At 44.5% G+C, this 19,917-nt stretch overlaps 1 protein-coding gene across 2 annotated transcripts in view; it reads left to right on the top strand.

Moving 5' to 3' along the window:
- Positions 1-19,820, top strand: part of mep1a.2 (meprin A, alpha (PABA peptide hydrolase), tandem duplicate 2) — a 20,867-nt gene extending 1,047 nt beyond the window's left edge. For both annotated transcript variants that reach the window (XM_015948325.3, XM_015948326.3), the window contains exons 7-14: positions 24-199; positions 3,611-3,832; positions 8,859-9,005; positions 9,154-9,369; positions 10,223-10,669; positions 11,410-11,583; positions 11,655-11,850; positions 19,245-19,820. In XM_015948325.3, coding sequence (XP_015803811.1) covers positions 24-199; positions 3,611-3,832; positions 8,859-9,005; positions 9,154-9,369; positions 10,223-10,669; positions 11,410-11,583; positions 11,655-11,850; positions 19,245-19,407 — 1,741 coding nt within the window. In that variant the 3' untranslated portion in view covers positions 19,408-19,820. The remainder of the gene's footprint in view (positions 1-23; positions 200-3,610; positions 3,833-8,858; positions 9,006-9,153; positions 9,370-10,222; positions 10,670-11,409; positions 11,584-11,654; positions 11,851-19,244) is intronic.
- The last annotated feature ends 97 nt before the right edge of the window (positions 19,821-19,917 follow it).

Here is a 19,917-nt window from a genome sequence, read left to right as displayed (position 1 = left end):
TCTGTTTTACTGCAACCACCGAGGTGTTGGTCATACGTTGGAGACGAGAGAAAAGGCCAGAATGTGTCCATTGGGGAAAGATGTGACACCAAGGCTATCGTGGAACACGAGCTCCTCCACGCTTTGGGTTTCTACCATGAACAGTCTCGTTCGGACAGAGACGACTACGTTAAGATTTGGTGGGACCAGATCGAAGAAGGTGAGTCTCTTTTTATATCTGCTGGCACCTCCCTATCTCTCTGACCTGCTCACTCCCTATGTGCCCACGCACACGTTGAGGTCGGCTGACCTCCTGCTGCTGTGCACGCCGCGGATGTGATACAAATCGCGGGGGGATCGAGCATTCGTGCATGCTGCCCCAAAGCCATGGAACTCGTTGCCCATTGGAGTTCAGCAGGCTCCATCACTGGCGGTTTTTAAATCTCCTTTAAAGACCCACTTTTACGCTTTGGCTTTTAGACGATGACTCGTTTTAGTGTTTTAATGTGTTCTTAGTATTCCTCATGTCTTATCTGCTTTTGACTGATCCTCTGTTGTAGCTCCTTAGATTGGTCGTGTTTTGTTTTAGTCTGCAGCACTTTGGGCAGCTCCCATGCAGCAGGTTTTAGTTTTAACCCTGCTTCAACACACCTGATGTCAGTCAGCAGGTGATTAACAAGTTTCTGCAGAGCCTGATGAGCTGCTGTAGGTGATTCAACCACTGACCAAGTGTTTGAGCAGAGAAACCACTAAAACCTGCTGGGTACCGGGGTTATGGTCCTCCAGGACCAGGACTGGACACCCCTGACTTGGAGGAAAGGAACGGTCCTTGAGCCTTGAAACGAAACATTGATTTTAATGGTGGCTGAAAAAATAATTTCAGAAACAAACAAAACTGTCCCAGAAAAGTTAAAACACGTTACTAATGAGCAGTAAGTGAAACTCTCACCAGGTGCAGAAGTCTGATTCAGACAGAAATCATTTGGTTGGGTGAACTCCCACGCACCCTCCAGGACCCCGTAAGGGCGTAGAGCTGGTCCAGTGTTCCACGGCCAGGACGAAAACCACACTGTTCCTCCTGAATCTGAGGTTCGACTATCCGCCGGACCCTCCTCTGCAGAATCCCTGAATAGACCGTACCAGGAAGTTTTCGTTTCGTTTCGTTTTATTGAGATCCTCATTAGCTTCTGCCTAAGTGCAGATGCAAGTCTTCCTGGGGTCTCATACATTTTCATACAATTGTTTACATGAGATAATACCCTTTACACACAAACACACACACACATTCACGCACACACATCCCTAATTCCCATAATACCAGTAGCTCAAGATGAAGTCACATATCTAGAACAAAATTACATATATAAACTAATATCGGGAAAGGAGTTAATCAAACCAATAAAGATTGAAAATAAAATATAACAGAATGGTGACATCATGTCCGTTGTTTCGTATCATAGTTCATCGATATCCAGTACTCGACCTCAAACACAGATTCTCAATCCTTCGTTGCAGAGTTCATAGTCACTATACAATTAAGTGTGTAAACAAAAAAATTTTCAGTTTCTTCTGAAAAGAAATGTTATTACTTTCGAAAATTAAAAATCTAGGTAATGCATTCCATGCAATCATAGCTTTATAGTGAAAAGATGGTTGAATTTGATTTGTTCTACTGTGTGGTAAAACACATTTCATCTCATTTATCTGTCGTGTATTATAAGTATGATTATCTGAAAAAAACAATCATTTGCTATGTATAATTTTTGGTGTTTTTGTAATTATTATTTTCCTCACAGTTGTTACCAAGAAATACTTCAATCTACTCTTCACATCAAGCAAGCAAGTTTTTCATGCATGGTTCCCACATTCGTTCTGTAAGGGCAGCCTAAAACAATACGAGCAGCTTTATTTTGTGCAACTTGTAGCTTATGCAAATTATTTTCACTTGTACTGGACCAAATAACAGATGCTTGATCTACACAAGAAAGCACTAATGATTGAACAAGGCATTTAAGTAAATATTGTGGTATAAATTTGCAACAAAATTTAATTATGCCAATACCTCTCCCCATTTTGCGTAAAACATAATTAATCTGGCTTGTCCATGATAATTTATAATCAACTATAACTCCTAGTAATTTTACTTCTTCTAGTTGTTCTATTATGTTGTTACTCAGGGTTAAATGTAACTTTGGCATCGTCTGTAAAGTATGTTTGGAGCCAACTACCATGCATTTAGTTTTTCCTGCATTAATCACTAATTTGTTAGCAGTTATCCACTGCTCGACTGTTCTTAACTCTTCATTTAATATTTCATTCAATGCACTCTCCGTATGTGCTGACGCTAAAACAGTAATATCATCTGCATATACTGCTGTAGTCGCATGTTGCAGCACCCACGGAAAATCATAAAAAAAAAATAGAAAACAAAAGTGGTCCCAAACAACTTCCCTGTGGAACACCACATTCCATCAGACCCTTTTCAGAAAAACTGCCATTGAAATAAAATTGATATTCTCTGTCAGTAAGATAACTTTTAGTCCAGTTAAGAGCAGATGTATGAAATCCATAGTGTTTGTTTTTGTAATAAAATATCATGATCTAAAACATCAAAAGCCGCACTTAAATCAAGAAATATAGAACCAATTAGCTCATTATTATCGATATTCTCTAAGCAATAATCAGTTATTTAAATATTTGTTATTTATAGACTAGAGTGTCCTGTGTGCAAAGTATTTTATGTTGGCAGAACCAAACGATGACTACAAGATGGACTGGCCGAACACAAATATGCTATTCGCACAGGTAACACTAACTACCCAATGGCAAGACGCTTCATGGAACATCACAACAGTGACTCGTCCACTTTACAGGCTTGTGGTACTGATCATGTCCCACAGTCTTTGAGACATGGGGACAGGCAGAGACCGCTAAATCAGAAGGAGACTTTTTGGATGTTTCAACTGCTACTAGACATCCAGGCATTAATGAAGACCTAGACTTTAGAGACGGGTTTAGTCAGTTTGACGTTTTGGCGTTATTCTTGTCCCTTTCGCTCTTCTATTGGTGCATTTTAACTGTTTGTATATGATGTATGATATTTGGTGTAATTTATTTACTATGTCTGTTTCTTTCAGTTTAGTAAGGATGACACCTGCTGGTGATTGTTGACACTTGTCACCTGTCTAGCACATCTGCTATGTGGAGCTTTCTGATTGGTGTGTGTTGGTTAAGAACGTCTCCTTACCGCTGAGAACTGTTGGACTCCCTGACGAAGGCTACATTCGCCGAAACGCGTTGGAGTTTTAAAAAGGCCAAATGTGACCAAGCCGTTACATCAAAGGCTTTTTACCTTTTTCCATTTGAGAGTGCCTTGGGGTGTCTCGTTTTTTCCGGTTAATTTAGGGCTCGTCAGAAACATCTGGGGCTTGAGCTCGATATGTCCTGCTGCGTTGTTCACGCACATGCGCTGCAAGCACTAACGCACACGCACACACACACACACACATGCACACACGCATGCACGCACACGCACACTCACACTCGCACACACACACACTCTATGACAGGTTTAATAATAGATGTCCTGTGTTTGTTTACTCTCATGCTGAGTTAATGTTTGTCTCCAAAGGGAAGGAGCACAATTTTAATAAGTATGAGGATGACTTCATCACTGACCTGAACACTCCGTATGACTACGAGTCCATCATGCACTACAGACCCCTGTCCTTCAACAAGGATGAAACCACCCCAACCATAACAACCACCACACCGTACTTTAACACTGTTATTGGTCAGCGGCTGGACTTCAGTGAAGTGGACATCACCAGACTCAACCGCATGTATGACTGTGGTAAGTTTTATGACTGTTTTTGTTGCCCCTGCTGCCTTGTATCTTGTCCTCCCTTGGTAATTGTTAATTGATCTCACCTGTCCCTCGTTACCCTCCCCACCTGTTTCCCTGATGAGCTTATGTATTTAAACCCTCTGTCTGTGTCAGATCCTTGTCCTGCCACATTGCCAAATGAACATTATTCATATTAACCTTTATTTGTATATGTTGGTCATATAAAACAGTTCATTTTAAACCTGCCAGCCTGTATCCTATAGCCTGGCCAGCCAGCCCCGCGCTTTGGGTCTGGGAACTCTCCTGTTGAAATAACTCCACCCCCTGATAGTTCTAACCAAGCCAATCAGCGCTGAGTAGCATACGTCACACATGGCGATGCTCAGTTTCTCATAAACATGGCGTATGAAGCGAAGTTTGCTGCGGCTCTCTGGTCTAAATGACTTGGGCGTGTCTTTAAAACCACAAGTAGAAGAGCTAAAAGCCTTTCTTCTAAAGAAAGATGTTTGCGCTGTCGTCTGACGCCATCTTTCACTACAGCTAAATAACTACAGTTGTCATTTCTGCCTTTTTTCTGATTGGTTATTTTTGAGCTGGCTAGTCCCGCCCCTCATGGTGCTCTCTGCCTCTGCCAGACTTCTGCTCTGTGTAGAATAGACCGAGGCATCCTGTGCCTTCTCTCCTGTGTTTGAATCCAAACCAAACACAACAATATGACAATGACAGTCTCAAGCTTTGAGATTTACTTTAATTTCACAATACCGCAGTAACTAACCTGTGCTGCTAGCTGTGTGGTTTTATAATTCTTATTTCTTACAGACCTGTTTTATTGTCAGTTGTGGACGAGCCACAGTCCTTACAACCACTCAGGCTGCATAACGTTATCTCTGTTTTCTGACTGCTTATCCTCGGCTGTTCATGAAGACTGAAATGCAATGGAGACCCTCAGGTCCTCTTCAGTAGTGTTCCCACTACCATCTCATATGATTGATCCTTTCGATAGTCTGTACTCACCCAAGACCCGCCGTGGATTTGTCTTCTGCATCTTCTCGATCTGGTCACAGTCACTTTCGAGTCAGCCTGGGCCGAGTCCTGGTCAGACCTCTCTGGCAAAGGAAGGGTGATGAGCTCAGCCCAATGTCTTCTGGGGGTCCCCAACTCCGTTTCCACCTCATCTGATCTTGGAGTCAGCGCAGGTGCTTGAACTGTTCCAGTTGTTTATGCTGACCGGATCCATTCGCTCTGACCTGCTTCAAGTGTAGGCAGCTCTCTCACTCTGCGTCTCGCACCATAGTCTTTCTGTTGTTTCTCTTTCACTCTCGTGTCTTTTCTTTTAAAAGCTAGAAGGTCTGGCCACTTTGGTCTGAGAGTCAAATGAAGGACTGGAACTGTAGATCTCTACCTTCTCCCTATGAGGAGTTCTGCCCGGGAAACCCCACGAGCTAGCGAAGTTGTTCTATAAGCCAAAAGGGCCCGTTGAAGATCTTGGTTCTTCCCTCGCCGCTTCCGCCTCACCGTTGCTCTGTGGGGATCTGGGGCTACTAACGACATGTTCAAAATCGTGCTCCTGAGCAAATGCTGCAAACCCATAAGAGGCTAACTGTGGCCCGTTGTCAGTTACCAGTACTTCAAGAATCTGGAAAATATGACTTTCAGTCTTGCAACCATGGAAGCAGTGTTCAACATCAGGAACTTAGCTACTTCAATATATCTTGAGAAATAGTCTAACACCACTAAGTAGGGACTATTGTCCCGCTGAAAAGGGGCTGCAGCCACTCGTTGCCAGAGTCGAGCTAGCAGAGGGGTGTTCAGCAGTGGCCAGGTGTGGTAGTTTGAGTGCTGGCAGCACACCTCACATCTCTCCACTAGCTCTGTGATGTCTCTTGTCAATTCTGGCCACCACATGGACTGCTGTGCCCTTGTGAAGCACTTGTTTATGCCATGATGTCCGTGTTTGATATGGTCCTACATCTCCCTCTGCAACACTTTCTCACACCCGAAGCATCGAAAAATGACGATGGGTGACCAAGCGTTTGTTTCGGATGTGTTGGGAGCCCCAGCGTGTCGGGAGGCCACACATTGTGCTAGAGCGTTGTTTTCCGACTGTCGAGGTAAAATGCACATTTAACCGACATTTAACCTCCAACCTCTTGCTCTTTAACCTGCCCCTCACCCACATCTTAACCTTAACTCAGTTTCTTACTCATACTCTTCTGGCACCGTCTGTGCCGATCAGTGTGTCGTGATTGCGGTCAGCGGTACACTGGAGGGCAGCACGAGTCTGGGTCCAGGTGCGTCTTTCTCTGCGGACGAACTGGGAAGCCGTGACTGGGAAACCAGAGTCAGATGGAAACAGAGGAGGCTGATAACCAAGGTAAATTTCAAAGGGGGACTGACCTGTGGAGGAGGATGTGTGTGAGTTGTGGGTGTATTCGATCCACGGCAGCTGGGAACTCCATCCAGTGGGGTTAGAGGAGCAGACACACCGGAGCATGGCCCCCAGCTCCTGGTTCATCCCCTCACACTGTCTGTTGGTCTGGGGATGAAAATCAGAGCTGAGGGCAACACGGGCTCCAAGCTCCAATGAAAACTCCTGCCACACATGGGACACAAACTGGGGTCCTCAATCCAAAAGGATCTCTGCAGGGATGTCGTGGAGTCGAAAAACATGGTCTGCCAGGAGGTTGGCGGTTTCTACGGAAGTGGGAAGATGCTGTAGGGGAACCAGGTGGCAAGCCTAGGAGAACCTGTCCACTATTGTGAGGATGGCAGTGAAACCCTTGGAAGGAGGCAACCCGGTAACGAAGTCCAAGGCGATATGGGACCAATGACGTGAGGGGATTGGCAGTGGGCATAGAAGACCCTGAGGGGGCTGATGGTCACTTTTGTTCCTGGCACAGACCTGACAGGCGTTGATGTGTTCCCTGACGTCCCTGTAAAGAGATGGCCACCAAAACATTCTTCGGATGAGAGCAAGGGTCCTGCCGATGCCAGGGTGGATGGAAAATTAGGCGGTGTGGGCCCAATGAATCACAGAGATGCGGACACTGGAAGGAACATAGGTCATGTTAGGAGGTCCGGTACCTGGGTCGGGGTCTGTCCGTTTGGCCTCCAAGACCTTGTTTGTGATGTCCCAGGAGACCGAACCCACGATGCAGGAGTGTGGCAGAATAGTGGTGGGCTCTGTTTCCTTGTCGGCGGAGGTAGCAGCAGTGGACGGAGGAATGTTTAACTGGCGAAAAGCCGTGTCAAGCTGGAGCAGGCACTGATTGGTGATGAGTAATTGTTCCATGATGGACTGAATGGAATTTTCGTGCCAGACTAAAGTGTTGGATAATGAAGGCGGAAGTGATTCGTTCATGGATTGGGACGTTTGGCTGGTCGATTCTGTCATGATAGCAGGAAGCCCGTTTCTCAATTTGGGCATATCGACTTTCTGCGGTTGTTAGACTTCTGGATGTGTACAACGCCTGTTTGAAATTTCCATCTGGCTGTCTCTGCATCAGTACTCCTCCTAGACCACATGGCACTGCTTCTGAAATCAGAGTCTCTCTCCCTGAGTTTTACTGAGCAAAAAGTGTCAGAGAGCATAGCTCTTTTTTCACCACTTCATAAGCCGACGGTTGCTGCTCATCCCATGTCCATACACCCTCTTTCAGCAGGTCTCTCTAAGGTTTCGTGAGGCTGGGTAGGTGTGGGGAAAACTTGCCAACATAGTTTACCATCCCCATAAGCCTTCTCACATCTTCGACATTCTGTGGCTCCGGCGTCTTGAGGACTGCTTTGTCTGAGTCTGCTTTGATTCCATGAGCACTTATTTTATGTCCCAGGAACTTTACTTCAGTCACCCCAAACACACATTCTTCATTTAGGGCCAGCCCTGCCCTCTCAAACTCCTTGAGAACTGCACACAGTCTGTTGTCATGTTCGACTTTGTCTTTCCCAAACACCAAGATGTCATTTGTGTGACACAGCACTCCTGGTACGGAGGCAACGATTTGAGAAACTCTCCACCGAAAATGTTTGGATGCTGAAGAGATTCCAAATTGGAGTCGTCTGAATCCGAATCTTCGTGTAAAGGCTGTGAGAGGGAACCAGCAAGAAAATGTGCTCCTCCACCCAGGCAACAAAGCGCAGGAGGGAAAACGGGATCAACCACTGCCTCCACTCTCCATGGCATTAGAAGCCAAGGCCATATTCGGTGTAGGCAGCAGGTCCAGGCAATCCTAGTTTTCCTACCAGAACATACAATCGTGGCAGGACAGACAGGCTCCTGACAGAAGCTATTGGCAGGTCTCTTGAGCTCAGAGAAGCTTTATGTCATGAACCCTCTTACGCAGACGTTGAATGACATGTAAACTAGAGGCTCTGAGCAATAATCTGGCTGCACTTTCAAACTCGCGTGTAGATGGAAACCAACTTGGAGAAAGTTGTAGCTCTGTTTGCTGGAAACCGACCCACTGATTTGGCATTTTGGTGCCTTTGAGACCAGCAAGCACTGAAGGTAGAGAGGTAAATTAACTTACGCGCTTGTTCCAAAACGCACGCAGGCACGCACCTGGATTGGCTGCTCTCATAGCCTATCTGAACCTGTTTTATCTATGTGTACACAGGGAGCCAGTGAACCTCATCCAGCACAGGAGTAATGTGTTCATACTTTGTCGCCCCTGTCGGAAGGCGAGCAGCTGCATTCTGAACATAAGCAATTACTAGTTGTGTTTGGTAAACCAACATACAGCGTATCGCAGTAGTCCAGGCGACAGGATATTAAAACGTGGATGATGGCCTTAATTGTGCTTTGGAGTCTCAGCTGGAAACAACTATCTTTACCACTGAGCTGATCTGGTTTACAAGTGTAAGGCCTGAGCCAAACAACCTCCACATTTCTAGCTGCAGAACGACAACAGAAACATGACCATCCAAATTCTATGAGGGTGTTGCAGTACAGAAGACGAGCCAAATACTGTTGAACAAAATGTGTAGACGGGTTTGTCCTCATTTGGCTAAAGAGGAACTTTCTTATCTGTTTCAGCCAACACCCTCACTCTCCTGGACCAGTGCTCTTTTGAACAGATAGACATCTGTGGAATGATCCAAAACGAGGAGGACAATGCAGACTGGGTTCAGATCCTGAGCAGTCCAAGTGATGCAGATCACACTCTAGCAGGCCGTTGCAGAGGTACAGAGAAAACTGCAGTGGCACTGGAGTCTCTTCATATCAGGGTTGATGACTTTGTCACTGATTTATACCAATAATTATTCTCATGGAAATGCATAAATAAAGTTAGTATTACTATAATTCATCATCTCACCATCATTTCTTTTAGATTCTGGCTACTTTATGAAGTTTGACACATCTACTGGTGCAGCAGGCAGCAGCGCCCTGCTGGAGTCACGTATCCTCTACCCGAAGAGAGACGAACAGTGTCTGCAGTTCTTCTACAGGATGACTGGAGCGGCCGGGGACCAGCTGGTGTTATGGATCAGGACTGATGATGGAACAGGGACGGTGAGAAATGTCAAGAAGATCCTCACCATTACAGGTACTTTTCACTTAAATGACAGGAAGTTGGTACTTTATTAAAACCAGTAAGGGGTTTTCACAAGAATTTAGTCTTTTGACTAAAATTCTTTTAAATTTTATTCACCATTAAGTCAGCCCATTGGGGATGTGCACGTGTGGTTGGGGGGACCGGACCTGGCCCACAGGCCGCCTATTGAGTACCGCTGCTTTAGTCTCTACAGGTGTTCAAATTCAAGTTTTTGTTTGCAAAAATGCATTCATGACAAAAAAAAGAAATAATTTCTTCAACGACAAACGCTGTACACCAATGGCTCCTTCTCCAGATGTAGCACCTCCTGTAGTTGCAGCTCATCCACCGCGTTCTGTGGGGAAACCACCTTCTTCGACCAGGGCTGAGAAATCGCCCTTGACATCGATGTTATTTACTCCGACCTGCTCAGTGGCCGAACGGGCACTGTCATCTCGTTTTTCATCGCTCGCAGGCAAAGTCTTCTGCCAGGGCATCCTTCAGTTCAGCCTTAAACGTCGCTGAAACATCAGACTTTTACTATTTTAGACAATCCATGTTAACTCTGTCAGTGCCTGAGATGGGGGCGGTGTGGAGACTCCAGCCCCCGCTGGAGTCCTCTGGTCTCCAGCAGGTCCAACACTCCTACCATCAGGATATTTGTATTCTTACAGGTTAGCAGCCAGTCTCTCCACTATTTTGAATCTTTCAGGTCCTCAGTAAACAAACGAGTCAAACACATCCCTGCATCGCCACCATCTTGTTCCGCCATGATGAACAGCATTCTCTGCCCATGTAGCATTTAGAGCTGGTAGATCCTTCAGTCGTCAGCATACAGTCTAACATGTTTCTTTGTGTCTTCCAGGTGATGGAGATGACGCCTGGAAAATAGCCCATGTTACTTTGAAAGTGACAGAAAAATTCCGTTATTTCTTCCAAGGAATCAGGGGATCATCCAACTCCTCAGGTGCCATTTTGATTGATGACATCACCCTCACCGAGACTGTCTGCCCAAGTCTTGTTTGGCAGCTTCGTAACTTTACCCATTTTCTTACCACCACTCCTGTTGGCACGTTTCTTCGAAGCAAATGCTTCTACAACATGGAGGGCTACTCTTTTGGTATCAGTGTTTACCCAAATGGAAGAGAAAGTAATTACTCAGACTACGTTGGCATCTTCCTGCACCTCTGCAGCGGGGAAAACGATGCAGTCATGCAGTGGCCAGTAGAAAACAGACAGGTCACCGCTGTTGTGATGGACCAGGATCCAGATGTTAAACTAAGGATGTCCTCCACAAGAAGCTTCACAACAGGTGAGTCCCTACTGAGCTACAATCGTTCTTCAGCTCAGTGATTCAGGTTTTATCAGACTTACTAAGCTTGCAGTGTTTCCTCTGACTTTAGTGCATTTCGGGTTAGCAGCTAGCTATGTGAAGGTTATGGAACATTTAGGCTAAGAGATAACTTTGTTCTACAAAGTTTGGTTGAGACTGAAGCCGAGGCACAAGCAGAATAAAAGCAGGATTTGTTGCTGCTTAACTGAGACGTGACTGAAAATGTGATTAAAAAGGACGTGAAGTCATTTTTATTTCTTCATTTTGGTAAACTAAGATGTCAAAGTGTTGAGAAATGAATAAAATTGTGTTTCATAACTTGGGAAAGTCAACTTTACTTACTTTTCTCAGGATTTCAGCTTCTTTGTAGATTTTAAACATTATTGAAGCAACTTTTCTTGCACATTTCTACGTTTTTCTGATTATAAAATGTCTAAAAGAGCAAAACAAAACATGTTCCACTGCTTTTAAACTTTTCTGCTTCCATGTCATCCTCGCTTGTCTTTTATTCCATGAGCTGTTCTATGGATCCATCGCTCTGAGTTTCTCCCAGGGACACTTTTGTTACCCTGAAGAACCGGCTTTGGCTTCCCCGGAACATTCCTCCTCCATTTCCTGTTACTAGACAGTTTTATTTTGGAACTGCGTGTTTGTATCAGTGCTTCCATTCAGGAAGTCAAACACATAAAACATCCTTTTCTGGCTGTTCTGCCCTCTAGACGCGAATGCTCGCTGGAACAAACCGACGGCCTCTTCAGGAGCCGTTTGGGACGAAAGCTGCCGATGCTTCCGTGGTCCCGACTTTGGCTGGAGGACGTTCATTTCTCACAATCACCTAAAAAGAAGAAGCTTCCTAAAAAATGACGACCTCATTATTACAGCTGACTTCAACGGTTACAACATAAAAATACACATATCGCTGCTGGAGTACTTCTGTGAAATAATCTGTAAAATATTCTCTTAGATTTGACCCACCTGATCCAGACAGAGGTCCCAGTCCAACCGGACATGAAAACGCACGATGAGGAGGAAGTCGAAGAGGTGGAAGTGAAACACAACAATCCGAAACCCAGAGAAGCGCGTGCTGCTGACGCCTGTCACCCTAACCCGTGCTTTAATGGAGGCCTGTGTGTGGAGAGTGCAGGGACCTTCAGCTGCAGGTTAGTGACTCAAAGATACTTTAACCTCCATGATTAAGATCTATGTGCGTGTCAACTTTTGGTTAAAAAACAACAGAGTGCATTATACACGGAGCAAGGATTTAGTTTTTAGGTGCATCATTATTGATTTGGATTCTGGGATTTTTATTCTGATTGATTTCATATTTAAAGGCCCAGTGTGTGATATTTTTACCTGTTGACTATAAATCCTGTTTCCAGGTCACAAATGTGTCCTTTTTCACTAACATTTGTCACCAACATCAATTCTAAATATTCTTCACAGCTTGAATTTTTACATTTTTAAAAACATAAACTGTGGCTGATGCTCCGTAGTCATCCACCATCTTGAAATACAGTAGCTGTTTAGGGACATACGAGCTCCACGTTACCTGTTTGGACTATGACTGTAATCTGAAAGAACCAGCAGAGGGCAGCATTGCGCCCTGGGAGCACGAAGTCTTCAACTAAGAAGAGGTAGAAGAAGCTAGCTACACCGTTGCTGTACTTGTTAGTTTGATAATAAACAATTCAATGGAAAGACACATGAAATTTGTCAGTTCATCATCATGTCCAACACTAGGAAGCTGCATAGTTAAGAGCCTGCCCACTATTAGCTGGACACCAGCCTCCTAGCGGTGTCCCTGAATCCCTAACTCACCCCATGTTGCTCATTCTTCTTTTCTCAGTACCAGAACTCCCGATCTGGTCTCAACGTGTCTGTTCCAAAGTCCTCCTACTCAAGTCTCTTCCTGCAGCCTGCCATCTCTCCCAACACGCTCCAGCGCTCGTCCGCTGGCCAGTGGCTAAATCAGCGTAGTTTACTTGATCTCCACAAACACTTTATTAACAGCGATGTAATTCTCCATGCGTTACAGATGACACCCTTCTTCGAGGGCTTCTTCTCAAACGTTAACTTTAGACGTGGGTCTCCTTCGGCTGGTAATCCGTGGGAGTTTACACACAGCATACACAGCGCTCCAGCCAACCCTCCTTTGCTAGCCATGGCTAACCAGCAGCTAGCGATGTCCATCTCCACCATGGCATAATTAGAAATGTATTTTTTTAACTGGTCGAGTATTTGGACGCTTTGTGTGGGTTAGGCTAAAGACATTGGAAATTGACAACACCATCAAGCTAATGCTAAGTTGGAGGTTGTTGCCTTTTGAGTGGGCCACCGTAGCTGAACTGCATGGCGCTAAAGAGTAGCATTTAATTAATCATTTCAGTGGATTTCACAAATAATCTCGATATTGCGGCTTTATTTAATCTATCAATCATCTGATGGTTATATTACACAACCATGGTAAATCGTTGCTGTGTTGTTGGGTGCAACCTCATCGCCAGGGGAATGAAGGTGGAAAAATGCTAACTTCTCACTGCTTTTCCGCTTGGAGGCAAAACCACGGAGACCCAAGTATCAAACGTAACAAAGTCTCATCAAATCGCTTGGATTGCAGCTGTAAGGCGACCGAACATCACCTTCCAGAGAATTGTCATTCTGGTGAGATACGGATGGTGTACGTTTTTTAAACATACTCATCGTTCGTGACAAGCACACACAACACGCACACATAGGCTACAAACCAATGTTGTTTTCTTTGACGAAAACAATGACGACTTGATTTCATTGATGCCCTGTTTTTTCATTTTTTTGCTTCCATTCTAATTTTTGCTCATTTTAAATATATTTTTAAACATTTTTAAATGCTTTTTTATATTTTTACTTTTTTTTTTGTTTTTGTGAAGCGCCTCGTGATTTTTATCTTGAGAGGCGTTATAGAAATGATATTTTCTTCTTCTTCATAATGAAAATGAGATGCTGACGAGGTAAAAACAGCTCTTTGGTGACTAAAACACGACGAGAGGAACGGGAGTTTTCATTAACAAGCCGAGACTAGGCGAAAACTATGCTAATGTGGCAAGGTGGAGAAACAAGGGCCCGGGCAGGATTGGATCCCCAGACTCCCAAGTGAGGGTCACACTTGCTAACCGCTCAGCCAAAGGGACACTCCCGTGGCCAAGTAGCCAGGGCACATGATCAGTCAGGATACAGTGACACTCGCCCTGTCACACTCAAAACACACATTTCTGCGTGTGCCAGTTAAACGTAACAGTGCTGCTGCTCGCTGAGGCCTCTGCTCAGAGCAGCCTCAGCAGCTGAGTGAAGCTGGCTCCACACCCACATCAGAAAGCAATAACCACTTCATTTACACGGACACCTGATCTCAGCTCGGCTCTGCCGCGGGAACGCGCAGCTCTCAGCCGCTCATTGACGCTACACAAGCGACGTCGTTGCTACTTCTAAAAATATCCGTACCATTAACACGTTTCTTATTCTTGTGCTTCCTGAAAAAGTCATGCTTCTGGGCAGATAAATGAAAGAAATGATGGATTTTTAACACGTTTTAAGATGAATGGGTTAACCCTCTCAGGCTCAAAATAAGTATTGATAAAAGGACGAACAACTAAGTCCTTCAGGGGTACGTCTGAGTAAAGAAATGATCATGAAACACGTGTGTGGAGTAACCAGGTAGGCAGGTTTTAACGTTGCTGATCTGCAACGCCTGCCTCCAGAGGGTTAAAGTCAGAGTGTCAGGATTATTGTCTCTGCTCCCTGGTTCCTAACAACGGGTTACATTTCTGCTTTTTAACCCAACAACCAGCGAATGGATCATTTACATTTTGTCCGGACGTTTACATCCACTCGCTCACACCTCAAACAAATGGCCAAAAATGTCAGAGCTGCGGTAGCAACAAGTTGTCGTCGGTGTTCCGGTCTCGGGTCTTTCACATAGATCCAAACCATTTATAATGGTGATTTCGTCCATGAACCGTTCCCTGACTTCTTAATCGATACATTATAACTACATTTTTGTTTGGATGCCATCTTTCCAGCTCCATGGATACCTGCTTGTTGGTGCATTTAACCAGTGGTTGGTCAGATGCTGCTGCGGGAACGTGCATCTCTTTGTTCCTCTCCTGTGCCTGGACTGAAGGTGCTGTACGTGCAGTGCGCCTCACAGCAGTGATTCGCCCTATGTGCAAAATGCAGCCTGTCATGGAGCGCCAGTCTGGCGTATCTGGAGTGGCAGTGCTGCATGGATGTGGATGGCTGATGTTTGAGGACAGACAAATACATTATATCTTAGGTGTGTTCTTGCTGTGTCTTTGTAAATCCATGCTTTCGTTCTTTTTTAAACACAGAAACAGTTTTGTTTACCTGTTTGTAGCTACGGTTTCGCCGACAGCTGCCGGCTTCTTCAGGCTGACGCTGATGGTGGCGCGTCACTTCCTTCTCCGTTTATCTGCGGGCAGCAGAGGACGTTGTCGCCCTCTACTGCCCGCTCTCCCCTCTCCGACGATGCAGTCCCATGCGTGGTCCAGCGTGTAAACTCCGTCGTCCCTGTTCATGGTCCCACATCCACGTCTCCTTATCTCGATTGCTTCCTTGATCCATCTTTTGTATTTTTGTTGTTCGGTGGTTATGATCCGTGTGCTGTCCCAGTCCATTATATGGTTTTCTCTTAAGCAATGATCTGTTACGGCTGACTTTTTTATTGTACTTTCTGCTTCTTCTTTTGCTGCTCTTGTGTGTTTATGATTTGCCTCTTTCTCGCACTCCTTTCTGTGTTCTATTGTCCGTGTATTGAGTTGGCGTCTGGTTTCTCCTATGTATGTTTTATTGCATATTTTGCATGGGATTTCGTAGATGACTCCACATTTTTGTCCAGCTGGTATTTTGTCTTTTGGGTGCACTAGTCTGTTTCTAACTGTTGTGTATGGCTTTGTTGGTGTGTTTATGTTGTGTTTTTTCATTGTTGCTCTTATTTTTTCCGTTATGCCTCTGATGTATGGTAGGGTTATCACTGGTTTTGGTTCTTGTCTTTCTGGGTTTCTGGTTCTTTTTTTGGGTTTTTCTTTCCTTTCTGTTTTTGTTTGTTGTTTTCCTTTGTTTATTGTCCATGTCGGGTATGCGCAGGTCTTTAAAGCGTGTTGTATGTGTTTGTCCTCTTGTTTACGGTCTCTCTCTTCTGTTATTATGTTTGCTCGGTGATATAATGTTCTGATTACTGACATGTTGTGTATGGTGGGGTGTTCTGATGTCCATAATAGATATTGGTCTGTGTGTGTTGGTTTCCTGTATGTGTTTATGTTTAGGGTCCCGTCGGTCTGTCTGGTGATTTTCATATCCATAAATGCTATGCTGCCTTCTGTTTCTAACTCATAAGTGAATTTTATGTTGCCCGTGTCGTCAATATTGTTTAAGTGTTGTGTTAGTGTTTCTGTTTGACCTTTTGGTATGATTTCCAGTATGTCGTCTACGTAGCGTTTCCATAGTTTTATTTTGCAGTTTGGGGGGGGTGGGAGTGGCTATGGCTTTTTGTTCCAGGTCTTCCATGAAAAACTGGCACAGGGTGGCTGATAACGGGTTACCCATGGCGAAGCCTTCTAGTTGTTTGTATATTGTGTCGTATGTGAAGTAAGTGGAGTTAGCTACCAGTCCTATCAGTTGTGCTATGTCATCTGCTGTGAGGTTTGTCCTTTTGTGTAAAGTCTTGTCTTGTCTGATTCTGTTAACTACTATGTCTATGGTTTTTTGGGTTGGTGTTTTTGTGAACAGAGATGTGACGTCATGTGAGATGAGTATGTCGTTGTCTTCTATTGTAATTTCCTTTAGTTCTTTTGCCAATTCTATACTATTTTTGCAGTGTTGGTCTGTATTTCCTAATAACGGGCTGATGATTCTGCTGATATCTTTTGCCATGTTGTATGTTGGTGTACCTATGCTGTCAACTATTGGTCTAAGTGGGGTGTTTTGTTTATGTATGTAAAATTCACTTATGAGTCAGAAACAGAAGGCAGCATAGCATTTATGGACATGAAAATCACCAGGCAGACCGACGGGACCCTAAACATAAACACATACAGGAAACCAACACACACAGACCAATATCTATTATGGACATCAGAACACCCCACCATACACAACATGTCAGTAATCAGAACATTATATCACCGAGCAAACATAATAACAGAAGAGAGAGACCGTAAACAAGAGGACAAACACATACAACACGCTTTAAAGACCTGCGGATACCCGACATGGGCAATAAACAAAGGAAAACAACAAACAACAACAGAAAGAAAAGAACAACCCAAAAGAAGAACCAGAAACCCAGAAAGACAAGAACCAAAACCAGTGATAACCCTACCATACATCAGAGGCATAACGGAAAAAATAAGAGCAACAATGAAAAAACACAACATAAACACACCAACAAAGCCATACACAACAGTTAGAAACAGACTAGTGCACCCAAAAGACAAAATATCAGCTGGACAAAAATGTGGAGTCGTCTACGAAATCCCATGCAAAATATGCAATAAAACATACATAGGAGAACCCGGACGCCAACTCAATACACGGACAATAGAACACAGAAAGGAGTGCGAGAAAGAGGCAAATCATAAACACACAAGAGCAGCAAAAGAAGAAGCAGAAAGTACAATAAAAAAGTCAGCCGTAACAGATCATTGCTTAAGAGAAAACCATATAATGGACTGGGACAGCACACGGATCATAACCACCGAACAACAAAAATACAAAAGATGGATCAAGGAAGCAATCGAGATAAGGAGACGTGGATGTGGGACCATGAACAGGGACGACGGAGTTTACACGCTGGACCACGCATGGGACTGCATCGTCGGAGAGGGGAGAGCGGGCAGTAGAGGGCGACAACGTCCTCTGCTGCCCGCAGATAAACGGAGAAGGAAGTGACGCGCCACCATCAGCGTCAGCCTGAAGAAGCCGGCAGCTGTCGGCAAAACCGTAGCTACAAACAGGTAAACAAAACTGTTTCTGTGTTTAAAAAAGAACGAAAGCATGGAAATACATTATATTATTGGAAATTTCGACAATAAATGACCAGAAAAACTCAAAATTAGAAGTGGCCATACCAGTCCCATTAACCCTCCCACTGTCCTAATGGGTGTGACCCCGCGAGGAAGGGTGACCACTGAGCAGGACTGATGGTGTATCACTTGGGTCCGTGTGGCAGGGCTGAAGAGTGAGCACCACCTCACCCCTGCCACGTGGACCTTAAGGGATAAACCATCAATCCTGCCCAATGGTCAACGTTCCTCGCTGCGTCACCCATAAAGACAGTGGGAGGGTTAAAGCACTGCATGGGAGGCTGGACATTCCTGCAGCCCGGGGATTTTCGACAGGTGGGGGTGGGGGTGGGGGGGGGGGATTCACAGCTGGCCAGTCCGCCACCGTTGTAACATCATATTATGTCAGTAAACTAGCACTGCAGGTCCCAAATACACGGGCCTCCCCTGCTAAAGTCATGTCATCATAAACTTAATTGTTTGGGTTTAAAGGGTCCGTCATTTGCTCCGCCCCCCGCCCGGCTCTGATTGGTTTCGCTAGTGATGCCAACAGACAAAAGAAATAATCTGGACAGCTACTTTACGCTGTTAAAAAAAGGAATGCATGGCGACGAGATAGGCTTCACTTCCGGCTTTACTAAACAAACATCAGATGGCGCTAAAGCAAGCCTGTCTAAGTTCCATTTAAAGGTCTTACGATGGCAACAAAACAGCTCAATGTTTCAAACTGATTGTGTTTTCTTTTGAATGTGATGCAGATTTTACTACATGATTATTTCCTCCTCTTGTTTTTATTACCACATTTACAGATGTTCTCTTTTACTGCGGACAAACCCTCTTAGGCTCGCTGACACCAGATAAAGATGGTCGTCAGCAGGAACTTGGATGGTGTTTTCTGAGGCTGAGTGTGGTCTTCTTTGGATGCATGTTGAGAACATTACAGCTGACATCGGGGTCATTGATGGAACGCTGGAGAACCTGCTGACACCGTATATCTATGACCTGGGGCCTGAGTTCTTGTAAAGTTCTCACCACCCTGTCCACATGCAGCAAACCTCCCCACGCTGATCCAGCTTTCTTTCAGAATGGATCAGGGATGAACGTGGGCCAAGTTCTGTCCAGGACCCCTTCACCTGCGTTCTCTCATGTCGCTAAATGATGATTTTTATCTTAGGAGGCGCTATAGAAATGATATTTTCTTCTTCTCTTCCTCCACAGGAAAACAGGAAATCTGAGAGGTCACGCCTCATTTAGCAGATGGATTTTCCTGATAATCCTAATTTTAATACGTTCTCTGTATTTAACACCAGCAGCATTTATGTCAGGCTGTCGAGGATGAGGGCGGAGAAAATCCTTTTGGTGATATCTTATCTTCATGACGGTCTCCCGCTGGTCCAACCCTGTTCTTGTAGATCACAAAGAGCTCCTTGAGTCTAAATAAACATATCTTGACTGATCATAAACACATAATTTCCACTAAATCTCCTCTGTTTCTTTAGATGTGAAACAAGCCAGGCAGCTTTCTCCGTGGGGTCACGGTGCGAGGTCATGCACGCTGACAGAGGGATTCTGGGAGCTCTCATTGGTGGAGCAGCAGGAGCTGTCGTTCTGACACTGGTCATCTTCGCCGTCATCAAGAAAACTCAAACAAACACATTTTAGAAGATTCCCGGTTCCTCTGAATGTGAAAATGTTCCTTTTATAAAATGCACTCATGAGTCATAAAAGTCATCGTTATTCTTATTAGAGTTATTTCACGTCTGCTGAAGGCTGCCAGTCAATAATGTGACTTATTCTTTATTCACATCTTTATTTCATGACATCATTCAGCTACGTACACGCTTACACAAACATCATATACGGCGTTAAATTCATGTAAAACTATATAAACTTACAGATTTGTCTTTAAATGAACGGCTCAAAGCTATTTACAGTCAGCATGACGTTAGAATATGTGAAAAGGTCCAGTGATACTGTATGTTTGCACTTCGAGCCAGACATTAAACCTATACATCTATACATGTGAACTTTATCTATAAATGGTGTTAAGGAAAATAAAATGCCTATAAAAACAATTCATTCCTATGAGGAGCATCGCCAGCTGATACGGACAAGCATTACTTCTGTTTAATCAGCAAATATTACTTTACCTCTAAACGTCCACATCAGTGC

This window comes from Nothobranchius furzeri, chromosome 2, assembly GCF_043380555.1.
Source record: "Nothobranchius furzeri strain GRZ-AD chromosome 2, NfurGRZ-RIMD1, whole genome shotgun sequence".
Lineage (NCBI taxonomy): Eukaryota > Metazoa > Chordata > Actinopteri > Cyprinodontiformes > Nothobranchiidae > Nothobranchius > Nothobranchius furzeri.
Note: the sequence above shows the minus strand (reverse complement) of the source record. Positions and strands in the feature narration are given on the sequence as shown.